General features: G+C 34.3%; 1 protein-coding gene across 2 annotated transcripts in view; it reads left to right on the forward strand.

Moving 5' to 3' along the window:
• Positions 1-12,243, forward strand: part of LOC150110378 (zinc transporter ZIP10-like) — a 194,735-nt gene that overhangs the window by 139,984 nt on the left and 42,508 nt on the right. For both annotated transcript variants that reach the window (XM_090399110.1, XM_090399120.1), the window contains exons 7-8: positions 2,789-2,977; positions 10,172-10,304. In XM_090399110.1, coding sequence (XP_090255236.1) covers positions 2,789-2,977; positions 10,172-10,304 — 322 coding nt within the window. The remainder of the gene's footprint in view (positions 1-2,788; positions 2,978-10,171; positions 10,305-12,243) is intronic.

Below are 12,243 nucleotides of genomic sequence, written 5' to 3' on the forward strand. Positions count from 1 at the left end.
TTTTTAGGTTAATTGAGATCAACAATTTTTATTAGCTTTCCTGATTTGCTAATGATATAGAGGAGTATTGTATCGTTAGCATATCTCAGATTTGCTGAACTGTCTTCTACCTATCCTAATTCCTGTTTTTAGCTCATCCAATGGTGCATGTATGATATCCTAACATAGATACTGAAAGGAGAGGAGAAATCCAGCATCCTTGCCTACCCAAAGCTAGTCAATTGATCTAGCACCTGTTCTCACCATAGCTTCTTGTTCACTATACATGTTAGCTATCAATTGATAATGTGTCGAGGAAAACCAATTGCTTTCATTATCTCTCACAAATTCACATGGTGAACACAGTCAAAATTTTTTTGAGTAGTCTATGAAGCACATTGCCAAAGGAAGTTTAATCTCTCTATGCTTTTCAACGATCAAAGGTAAAGGATTTGATCCCTGAATCTTTGATCTTTTCTGAAACCTGCCTGTTCCCCAGACATCTCACCTCACTCCTTTAGCATAATCTTTTAGAAGCTTGCTTGCATGAGATTAAACTAATAGTTATATAATTCTTGCAATCCTTCATATCTTTCTAGTGTTAATACTGACTTCTTCCAATCTCTAGATCATACACCTGTCTTCCGTTTTCTACAATCAATCTATAAAATACTCTTGTCTCTCCATCCTCTGTGGCCTTATTATTAAATCTGCCTAGATTCCATCTGTACCCAGTCTTATTGTTATTAAGCTCTTTCAACTTTTGTGTCTAAGTGAAGATGATGGTTTCTAATTCTCAACATTCCCCTGGAGAGGGGTCTTCTTTCAAATTTGCTCACTCACTCACTTTCTCTCTCTCTCTCTCTCTCTCTCTCTTTCTCTCTCTCTCTCTCTCTCTCTGCTGTACAGTTTCTCGCAATATTCTTTCCAGCCATTTTTGATTTCTTGTTCTGGAAGCAGGTATTAGCAATAACTAATCTGTTAGCATGAGAAAATTCTAACAGCCTTTTTTCATATTAAAATAATAAATAGTTTTAATGGGACATGTACACTAGACATATTAAAATAACTTTCACGACTAACACAAGTAACAAAAATCATATAGAATTTTATTCAAACACCTCAGTATATTTCATCCACATTATGTGGACATTTTTTAGTCTTTTGTCATGGGTGTTATATTCCTCCAGACTCCCACACCCAGGCTTAACTGTCATACTCTTTTCCACTTTTGATTGGAGTCTCCTAGCATGAAGAGACCATCTTTCCTTGGCAGACCAGTAAGATTAAGCATTCTTCATTCAGATGCTTAATCTCACTAGTTATCCATTTTATATACCTTATACTTAATGGTATAAGGTATAAAATAAGGCCAAGAAATGTTTAATAGCAGATATTGCTGCTATTAAACATTTCTTGACCAGTCCCCAAACAGGTATGGATTTTCTTTCCACCTAATTCCTCTATCTAATCATAATTATCACTTGTGCAACTGGAGACAGATTTAACACCTTATTGAAATAATATCCTTTAATGTAGTGATCAAATCCAAGACCGTTGAAGCTAATTTGATTAAGGACATACTTTTTAATGCTGTTGTCTCTCAAAAATTTGATAAATTCATTTTCCTTGCTCTTAGATGTCATCTCTTTGTTCCAATCTGTATTATTGCCATTACTTTTCCAATTTGCTATTCCAGGCTTATAGTAACATCCAATTAAATATATCATCCTGTCACTAAATACATACTGTTTCAAAATCAGTGCCACAATTTCATCCTTGCATCATCACCTTATATGGACACAATTCTTCTACTGTTAACAACAATCTCTCTCTCTCTCTCTCCCACAATATGCTCTTCCTATCTTCTTGAAAAACACAATATTCCTTCATTTCTGTTTCCATTATGATATCATCCTCATCCAACCATAACCATGTTTCACTTAAACCAACAATTTTATGATGGATCAGCTTAATCAGTGTAACACTTTTATCCCTCTTATTACCTGCCATTTGTAAACCAATATTTTTCGAGTCTTTAACCAATCCTATCCATGCCATCTTTTAACTGACTTCCTCCTACACTTTACTTTATCACCACTTATCTCATATTTTTCCCCAGACCCAATTACCCCTTTGTGTTCAAGGCCATCTCTTTCTTATGTCGACTACCTCACACAAATAAATACACATGCACTACTGCTTCCATTGTCCAGTCTCATTACATGGTGTATCAGATAAAAAAATGCATTTACTTAAATAGTAATAAATAATATGTTTTGTTTTAAAAATGAATCCCACCAAGAAAGGTTGTAAAGCATGTTGTACATTAGTACCATGCATAACTAAGAGTTAGGCAATTTAGAAAATGTTTTAGAGACTAAACAGAACTTTTTTCAAATGACTTCAGGCCTCCAATAAGCAGTACAATGGTTTCATATACTGGGCAGGAAATTCATTTACCACCTAAAGTCATTCACAAACATCCATACTTACAGTAAGATTTGAACCCACTACTTATTAGTCAGTGAGCAGAAGTGCTATCTACTCAGCTAGTCAGTATGGTGAGCATGGCTGTATTATTCAGCTATACAGCAAGCATGGGTTTTTTCAGCTTGGCATTTCATTTTGTTCAGTCATTAATTTTGAAGTGAATATTCCCACTTATCTTAAAGTAAATCATAGTTATCTGGACATTCAGTTATTTATTAATCTTAGTGATCTGGATAATCAATTACAGATTATGAAAGAAATTTAGAAATGTCACATTATGTTTACATTTTTTCAGCAATAGTTTTTTTTTTTTTAGGCAATGATGACAGAAAAGGAGCATAGCCATGAAACAGAAGGAGATGGGGGTGATTTAAATCATGAGACTAATGAAGCTGACATGGTATGGAGAGGAATGGCAGCACTGGGAGGAATTTATTTCTTTTTTCTAGCTGAACGAGCTCTGAATGTACTGACCAGTTACAGGAGAAGGTATAAAAGTAAAAAAGTAAGCATTATAACCTCTGTTATCTTTAGTTGTTAATGCTGTCATTTGAGGTAGTACTGATGTAAAACAGAAAGTTGAAACATAATAAATTCAAATAATAATAGAATCATAAAAGTGGAAGCATATTATGGATAATTATAAAAATACATATTTTCTATAAATCAGTCTAATCTCCCTTGACATGGTTACAAATAAGTCTCTATAAATCAGATTAACATAACTGCTAAATGACATCGTGTGTGAGTGTGTGTGTGTGTGCGCATCATGGACTCTGTTACTGTCCTGCAACTTCACCTAGTATTTGCATCATGTAAAGGTAAGCTCCGATGCAGAAATCCTTTCCTTCATCATTACATGGCAATCAGCATTCATTATTAAAAATATTATGGAAACAACTACCATGTTATAGTTACACTTCATTTTAATATAAACCAAAATAATCACTCGATGTTTCAACTTTCATATCAAGGTCATTATCTGGAGTATATACATAATACAAAGAAAAAGCTATGTTACAATCTACATGATATGCTAAAGTCACAGTGATTTGGTCAACAATTAAAACTATTAGCCTGACCTTTGATGAAAAAAAAAAAAACTTTACTCCATCAAAGCTAGAGTCCTCTTATTATCTATGTAGTTACAATCATTAAGAGATATATTAAGCTAAAGAGCAACATGCTCTCACATAATTACTCACATAAATTAGAACAAAACAGTATAGATACTGGCCAATAAGAGTTGAAATTGCTTAGAGTCCTTGAAGTATGGTTTGCTGGAAAACTTGAAAAATAGGTGTCCTCTCGCGATGAGGCTTCAGACTCCTTGGAGGTATCAGGAATAATAATTTAAGTGGGCTGAATGTGTACCATCCAAATTCTTAGAATTTTTATGTCACATTATTGTTAAGATTAAGATGGTTGATCAATTTCTTTTAATTTTTTTTTTATCAACTTTGATCAATTTATGTGGAATTATAAGCTATCACAGAGTTAGGAACCAGCTTGCGATGGATGGAAGAATTTGAAGGAAGTAGTATCAGTAAGCGCATGAAACATACTCAAGAAAAAAATTGTTGACAGCAATGGCAGATTCTATATCCCAAGTGAAGAAGATAAAGCAATTTGGAGTCAACTAGATGACAAGAGAAATAAAAGGGGAACTGCAGAAGAAAAAGAAAATGTGGAAGACATATAAAGGGAGAAGTGGGAAACAGCTGCATGGGGAATATAGATCTCAGCCTAGGAAAGTGACTAGTATTGTAAGAAGAGAAAAATTAGAATATGAGAGGAGACTGGTGCTGCAGTCTAAGGAGAATTCCAATGAGTTTTTTTGACATGTGGCAAGTAAGCCAAAAAATGATAGTGGACATATTATCTTGTTGGATGGAGATTGATCTCAGGCAAAAAATGCAGATGACATAGTTGAGATATTTAATGATCACTTTATTTGGGTGTTTCATCCTGGTACAGCAAGCCTGTACCGTATCCTAGAAAAGGATAATGAGTGATGAACTGTTAGAAATGTTAATGTATACTGAGTACAGAATACTGAGTATGTTAAATGTATATAAGGCAGGGAGCCTAGATGGAATTTCACCACGTTTTACAAGAATGTGCCATGAAACTGACTGTGCCATTAGCTTGCCTTTTAACCGCCCCCCCCCCCCAACCGGCCATGATGTCTATAGACATCCAGCTAAATCTGGATACGATTCTGAAACACTCGTTGAATAACATGGGTAAGAAGTGCAATTTGGTCTCACTATTTTATCCACCTCGGGCCGGTAGGAAGGTTAATGAAAGTCTTGCAATGGGACAGGTTTTTGGAGAGTGGAAGGAGGGTAAGATAGTACCATTGCATAAGGGTAGTAATAGAATGGAGGTATCAAACTATAGACCTGTTTATATTTCTTCTGTATGGATTAAAATTTTGGAGAAATTGATAAGAGCTTGTATACAGAATTGGGTAGATGAGGGCAATATTAATTATGCAGGCCAGCATGGATTTGTTAAAGGGTGCTCTTGTTTAGTAATCTGGTAACCTTTTACAATGGAGTAACAAGAGCAATGGATAAGAAGGCAAACACTGTCATTTTTTTTTGGATTTTTCAAAGGCATTTGACAGGGTACCACATAACAAGTTGATTTTTAATCAGGTTAGTGGATTGGAAATTGGCTCTAGTAGACATTTCAGTACTTGGACCATTGTCGTTCAATCTTTATGTCAATAATATTGTCACAGGACTATAAAGAAATGTTCTTTTGTTTGCAGATGATGTGAATTTTGGGAGAGTTATTAGTAACAGTGCTGATGTTTTGGCTTTTTGGGAGGATTTGAATAGGCCAGAAAGGTGGACAGACCAATTGCGATATCAGTTTAATGAAATTAAATGTAAGTCTTTAAAATATGGGATCTACAAATGGAATACTTCATACTCACTTGGTGGGTTTATACTGAAAGAAGTGGGGGAAGTAAGGGATCTTGAGATGATTGTGGATAGAGATTTCAAGTTTCAAGGGCATATTTCAAAGGTTGTGAAGATATCTCAGAGAATTGCTGCAATGTTGAGGAGAACATTGACCACAGGAGATATTGTATAAAGTCCCATTGTATAAAGCTTTAATTTGACCACATCTGAATTTCTGTGCTGAGATCTGGTCACTGGAATTTGAAGGGATGAAGTAACTTTGGAGAGGTTGCAGAGATGGATAACAAAAATGATATCAGGACTGTACAATGTTTTTGAGGACAGACTGAGAGCATGCTGACTGCAGAGTTTGATGGATAGAAGATGAAGAAGGGATATGATCCAGCCATTTAAGCTATTGAAGGTTTATTATCGTGTTAACACTGAGGAGATTTTTTATAGTAGAAGGAGGGGAAAGACAAGGGGCCATCCGTGGAAGTTGCAAAAGGAGGGAAATAAAAGAGTAAGAAGTAAGTTTTTTGCATGAGAGGGTGGTGAACATGCAGACAGTGGATGAGTTTAAGGAGTGGTATGAGAGACTTAGTGTTGACCTCCCACAATGAGTCTTGTGACTCTATGGAGGTCAGGAAAATAATAATAGTCATATTTAAGATTTTGATTAGGGCTCCTGTGAATTATTGTTCACAGATTTGGTTACAGGGTTTCAATGGTGATGAGGATATGTTGAAAAGGGTCCAGGTAAGATTCACAAAAGTGGTCAGTGGCCTTTGGAATGTGGAGTATGATGACAGTTTGAAAGAATGTAAATTGCAAAACCTCATGAATAGGAGGAGGATGGGGATATAATTGAGACATAAGTTAGTCAGGGGTTGTTATCAGGTTAACATGGAAGAAATTTTTTAGAGAATGGGAGAGGGGGGGGTAGAGCAAGAGGTCATCCCTGGAAACTGTATAAGATGGATGTGAGGAGTAGGTTCTTTGCATAGAGATTGGTTGGTGAGTGGAATGCATTGCCCGAGTGTGTTGTGAATGTTGAACATGGAATCAGTTTAAGGCAAGATTGGATGAGCTTTGTGTGTGATTGTGTGTACCTCCCATGATGAGTATGTGACTCCATAGACATCAGATGTTAATAATAATACTAACAGTACTAAAGTTGCAAAGATAACTTAGAAGTTATTACAATAATGAGACAAACAGTGTCAGTTGGAGATAAGGAGACAGTTGTTTCATTATGAGTTCTTGAGAAGATCTTGACTTCTGTGCACAAGTTTCATATCCTGGATTATGGAAGAAGTAGAAATTCTGAAAAAAGTCTAGAAATGAGTCATTGAAATAAATCAGCACTATAGAATATTATCTACCAGATCATATTGTGGAAATATAATTATAGAGCTTAGTGAATAGAAGAAGAGGAGTGATATGATTGAGCCATATAAAAATTGATTCTTGGAGTAAGTGTAAAATTGATACTGAAAGAAATTATTCATGGGAATAGGATGTCAAATGATCAAAGAAGGCCTTCTCAAAGTAAGATGAATAAAGAAGTAAAGAACAGAATTTATTTTATTTTTTGGGCTGGATGATGATGGTTGAGAGAAAGGGGAATATCATGTGGCATGGTGAGTGTTAAAATTGAATGAATTTCAGATGCAACAGGAAACACATTTGTCACAGGATAGACATGACCTGAGGTGACCTATTAAACTCCATAGAGCCATGGTGATAATATACAGAGGTAGAGGAATTTATAAAATGTTGTTTACCAGCCAGCTTTTTTTGATCCCAGAATAAGGATGGATGAGCTGGAGTTGGTCAGTAGTGACTAATTTTTAAACCAGTGATAATATAATATAATCTGTACATTGCTTTGTATGTACATATTTTGTGATTATTTCTATGTGCACCATATTTTGATGCTTTGTATGTATGTATTTTGCATGATTATTTCTGTGCATCATATTGTATAGAGCAGTGTTTCTCACCATTTCCAAGCCCAAGGACCAGTAAAATGCCTAAAACAATTCAATGGACCACTAAGTTATGTAATTTTTTTGAAAAACGTACATGGGGATTACCAACATTTGGGAAAAACTGTGCCATTTATAACATAATAAATCTAAAAGCATGTTTTGAATATATATGAAAACATAATTAACTTGAAGTAAACAATTTATATATAATAATATTATATATAAAATATTATAAAATAAATAATATGATATAATTATGTTACTACTTACTTTTAATGAAATAGTTGAACTTCTCTTCTCTTGCAGAGTTGCTGGATATCTGGCTCAATATTGGTTATCTTCAGTCAAAGATCGACACACACACACACACACACAAAGACGAATTCTGTATTTTGTTTTTATTTGAAGGAGCAATGAAAATCCTTTCTTGCAAAGATAGATTGTAGAAAATTGCATGACAATTTTAGATGCTTCTTCTGATAATTCGGGAAATTCACTTCTCACTGAAGGTGAGATCCAGAATCGAGTCAAACCCTGATCACAGAATTGCATTTTAAGCCCACTGTCACTTGAAAGCTCAATTAGCTGTTCTTTTTTCGATAATGAAAGATCGTTCTCATGATTGCAAGCCTGAAATGGATCGTGAACCCACAGAAATTTCTTATAAAAGTTATTCGGGAAATATGTTTCCAAATTCTGTTTCAGAGTTTTGAGGTGGACACAAAGGACACAAACCTTTTCCCAGTGGTTACATTCTAAACTAATAAGTTTTGGGGCCCTATACAAAACAACCAATTGTATTTACCTTTGAATACTATCCGGGGAAGCTCCAAACCTCTCCATCCCTTTCATCACGCGTTAGTAATCAGGCTACTGTTGATATTGACTTTATATACACATTCAAAACTGTAAACAATTGTTGAATAATAACTCAATAATGTAGGCATAATTACCTTAAAGGGAGAAAAGTCACAAAAGAGAAAAATGTTCCTACAAAATAACCAATTGTATTTACCTTTGAATGCGATCCACTGATCGAGTGTCCAGCAAGTCAGCAAATCTTTCCTTTTGTTCAGTGTATTAATATTATCGCATTGCAACTGATGGGAATTCTGTGTTTCTGTGAATTCGTTACAGACCTCTTTCTCTTCAGAAACTACACACAAACTGTCATTACAAACTTGTTTTGTATTATCACTGTCATCCGTGCTAGTTTTCCGTTTAAAGAAGGTACCAATGTACTTATTCATAGTTGAAATACCACACTTACTCGAATATAACTCGCCCTTTCATAGAACTCGCACCCCTGATTTTACTTTTCGAAAAAAGAAATTAAAAATATCGCATATACCTCACACATGAAAAAAAAAAAGCTTAAACATGTTCACGTCGGAGTGATAGTAACTTGCTCCTGCGGTAAACAACACACCCTCCCCAATAGCCACTATACTGCAGAGGCTAGAAAAACAAGTACTTTTATTATGTCAGTGAATAAGGTACCAGCAGTCTGTGTAATATATTTCTCAACAAATAGTGCAATTAGAGAAACTGGGATAAAAACAACACTAATCAATGAATCACATGTCCCCCTCATACAGAAACTATGCTGTATAGACTCAAGCAAAACCATATGTTGCACCTGCAAACACGGTATCTAACTAAAAACTGTTGTTATTAATTAGATGTGTGTGAGTTCGCTCACCACAAAGCAGCAATAACATTCAATTGAACGTTAAAATTCGTAAACGAGCTAAAACTAAGAAATATATATGTGTGTATATATAGTGAATGTTGTTATGGCAGTTTCACATATTATTGGAATTTGGTTGAAGACAGTTAGCATTTCAACTCAATTGTCAGCTTGTTTTTATCTTTCTGTCTCGCGATTTCTGAAAAATATATAAATACTGGGGTTAAGTCACAACACACTTTGTCCAAGTATTACTTAGCACTTCTTAGTTAGTGTAAGTGAGATGTGTCATATACAGTATCTTGATTTTGCAGAGCCATTTTTGGATGAATTCCACATTTCAAGATATACTGTATTGGTTGAGATCAATGGCTAAGGCTAATAGATCAGATGGAGTTTTTTTCTTCTTTTTTTTTAATATATATGTGCAACGTGTGTGGAAAACCTTCAGCAATAAAAATCAATAAACAACAAGCAATTGATTGAAATGTAGTCATGTGGATAACATGTGTTTACTTCAAATCTGACAAAACAGCAAGGGAAGGTGGAAGCAATAAAACCATATTGTTGTTCACTTCACCCCTCTTTTATTACTCATCATTCTGCTGCTACAAATTAAAATAGTGGCAGAATGTTCATGGAATGAACATTGTGCCGTTATTTTTTTTTAAGTATCCATTTTATTTCAATAATTTTTACTTATTCAATTTTAATTTCTTTTGTTTGGATAATTAAAATATATAGATTTATTTGGTTAATGTAAGTCCGCCTGTGTACCACCTGTCCCATCGTCGCAGACCATAGGTTGAGAAACACTGGTATAGAGCAATATGATGCACATATTGTCTGTATTATTTTGACAATGCTCTATACATGAAATTAAATTTATTGCATATAAGTTTAGCATGCTTCATAATTATATCTATTGATTTTTTGCAAAACACCCATGTCTTTTATTAGTAATTACATGTTATTATGATATTGTTAATAAAAAACATGGAATTTGGTAAACTTTTTGGTAAATTTTCAGATGGTGAAGTAGTTAAATCTGTATTATTTTCAGTTTTGTTTTATATTACTTGAAGTCTTAATAATTTCAGGTTAGTCAGTCCTCCAAATCAGTGACTCTGGATTCAGACAAAACTATGATTACTGTTGGAGAAAAGCTGTCTCATTACAAAGCTAATTCTTATGAAAGTGTTATTGGAAAAGAGAGTCAAGATGTCTTACATAGTAAGTAATAAACTTCTAAAAAAACAAATTATTTCATTGGCAAATGATTTATTTTTTTTATGTTGCTTTTTTCCTTCCTAGTAATATTTATATTATGATGTGATACTCATAAAGTGCACTGAACCACTGCATAATTGGCAGCCTAAATCCTATAGCAGGTTACATTTTATAACAGGATGAAAAGTTTACTGCATAAGTGAGATGTATACATATACAGTATCTTGATTTCGCAGAGCCATTTTTGGATGAATTCCACATTTCAAGATACTGTATTGGTTGAGATCAATGACTAAGGCTAATAGATCAGATGGAGTTTTTTTCTTCTTTTTTTTAATATATATGTGCAATGTGTGTGGAAGAAGTTAATGAAGCAGTCCTTATGGAAAATTATAAGTGATAGCTGTTCCAGAGGACTGAAGTAGATGTAATAAAAGAGGAAACTAGTTTCACAGGTTTGAAGTTGGATTCTTAATGGATGTTCACCAGATGCTAACATTATTTATGTCTAGAAGAATGTGAAGGAGAACATCATCTATGGAAATAAGTGCTGTTATGCTGAATAAAGAACAGACATAAGAAGAAACAGAACTTCTCTCAGAAACTGGCTGGAATGTGCCAGTGAGAGAGAGAGAAGGGGAGGGGGGAATCATCACTTAACCATATTGCCTTCTGGATATCCCATATTTCAACCTCAAATGCAAGATCAACATTCTAAGACTGAATAGATCTGATATTTACATACAGTTATCAAAGGTACATGTGTGAACCACAGTATTATAAAGGAGATTACTTGAGTCCAGGGGGTGGGGATATAGTGATATCTTGCAAGTAAAAAGACAGAAATTACCTGAAAATCACAGTCCTCGCATAAAACAGTGTGATGAAGATGCTGTTCTAAAGAACAGAGGTGGAATGAATGAAAAAAGAAGGGTGGGGGGGATGACTCAACAAATTGAATCTGAACTCTGTATAAAGAGGAAACCTTTAACTTTTTAGAATGAGTGGCAAAGGAAACTGGCAACCCAACTGCAAATGACTGAAGATCATAGGATGTAGCATATAGCAAGGAGGCCTCTGTGACAAACTTGTTGAATGCTTGGAAATGTCAAGAGCAATCAGATGAGTTTTTCCCAATCTTTCTATAGATTATGTCTACAGGTGGATAAGAATATCTGGGAGATATGCTGTTTCGCAGCATATCTCCCAGATAATCTGATCTGACTTTTATCTCCCTTTTTAGGGATTGACTAGATATAAGTTTACTTCGTGTTGTTGGAAAAATATCAAATGAGTTTGACAGCTTAAATAGGTGACAGGATGAACCAGTAGCGGCTGGTGAAAATTTTAAGTGGGGGTGCTGCATATGCAAAATAAGAAAAATAATTCAGTTTTTCCTAATCAGTAACCAATTTATTACTAAGTTGGTTACTGATTAGGAAAAACTGAATTATTTTTACATATTAAAAAATTTGCTTTATTAAAATATTATTTGAAAATAATATTTTTAATATTTTTAATATTATATATTAAATTTAATATTAATAAAATTTTTAATATATTTGCATGCAAGCTTACAATTTACCTGTAGTGACATTGCTCAACAAGCAGTGTCAGATTTACTTTTTACATGCAGTGACAAGTGTAAACAAATATCGGCAAGTCTAGCGCAACTGACCGAATGTGGTAATTTCGACACTGCATTAGATCGCAGTGCATCTGTTTTGTGTAATGATAATTTTTCATGTAACGATAATTGAGAAAATATAATTCTTTTCATATTTTCAAGAGTGACACTCATCATAATTCAGCCTTGTAATATCAGCGAGTCTAGCTGCAACTGACCAAACATGATAATTCCGACACTGCAATAGATTGCAGTGCATTTGTTTCATAATCTAAAGTGTTAATGGAACTCCAGTTATTAACTATTCAATCAATG

The sequence above is a fragment of the Typopeltis vanoorti genome, chromosome 1 (genome assembly GCF_054136105.1).
Source record: "Typopeltis vanoorti isolate ZY-2024b chromosome 1, IOZ_Tvanoo_1.0, whole genome shotgun sequence".
Taxonomy (NCBI): domain Eukaryota; kingdom Metazoa; phylum Arthropoda; class Arachnida; order Uropygi; family Thelyphonidae; genus Typopeltis; species Typopeltis vanoorti.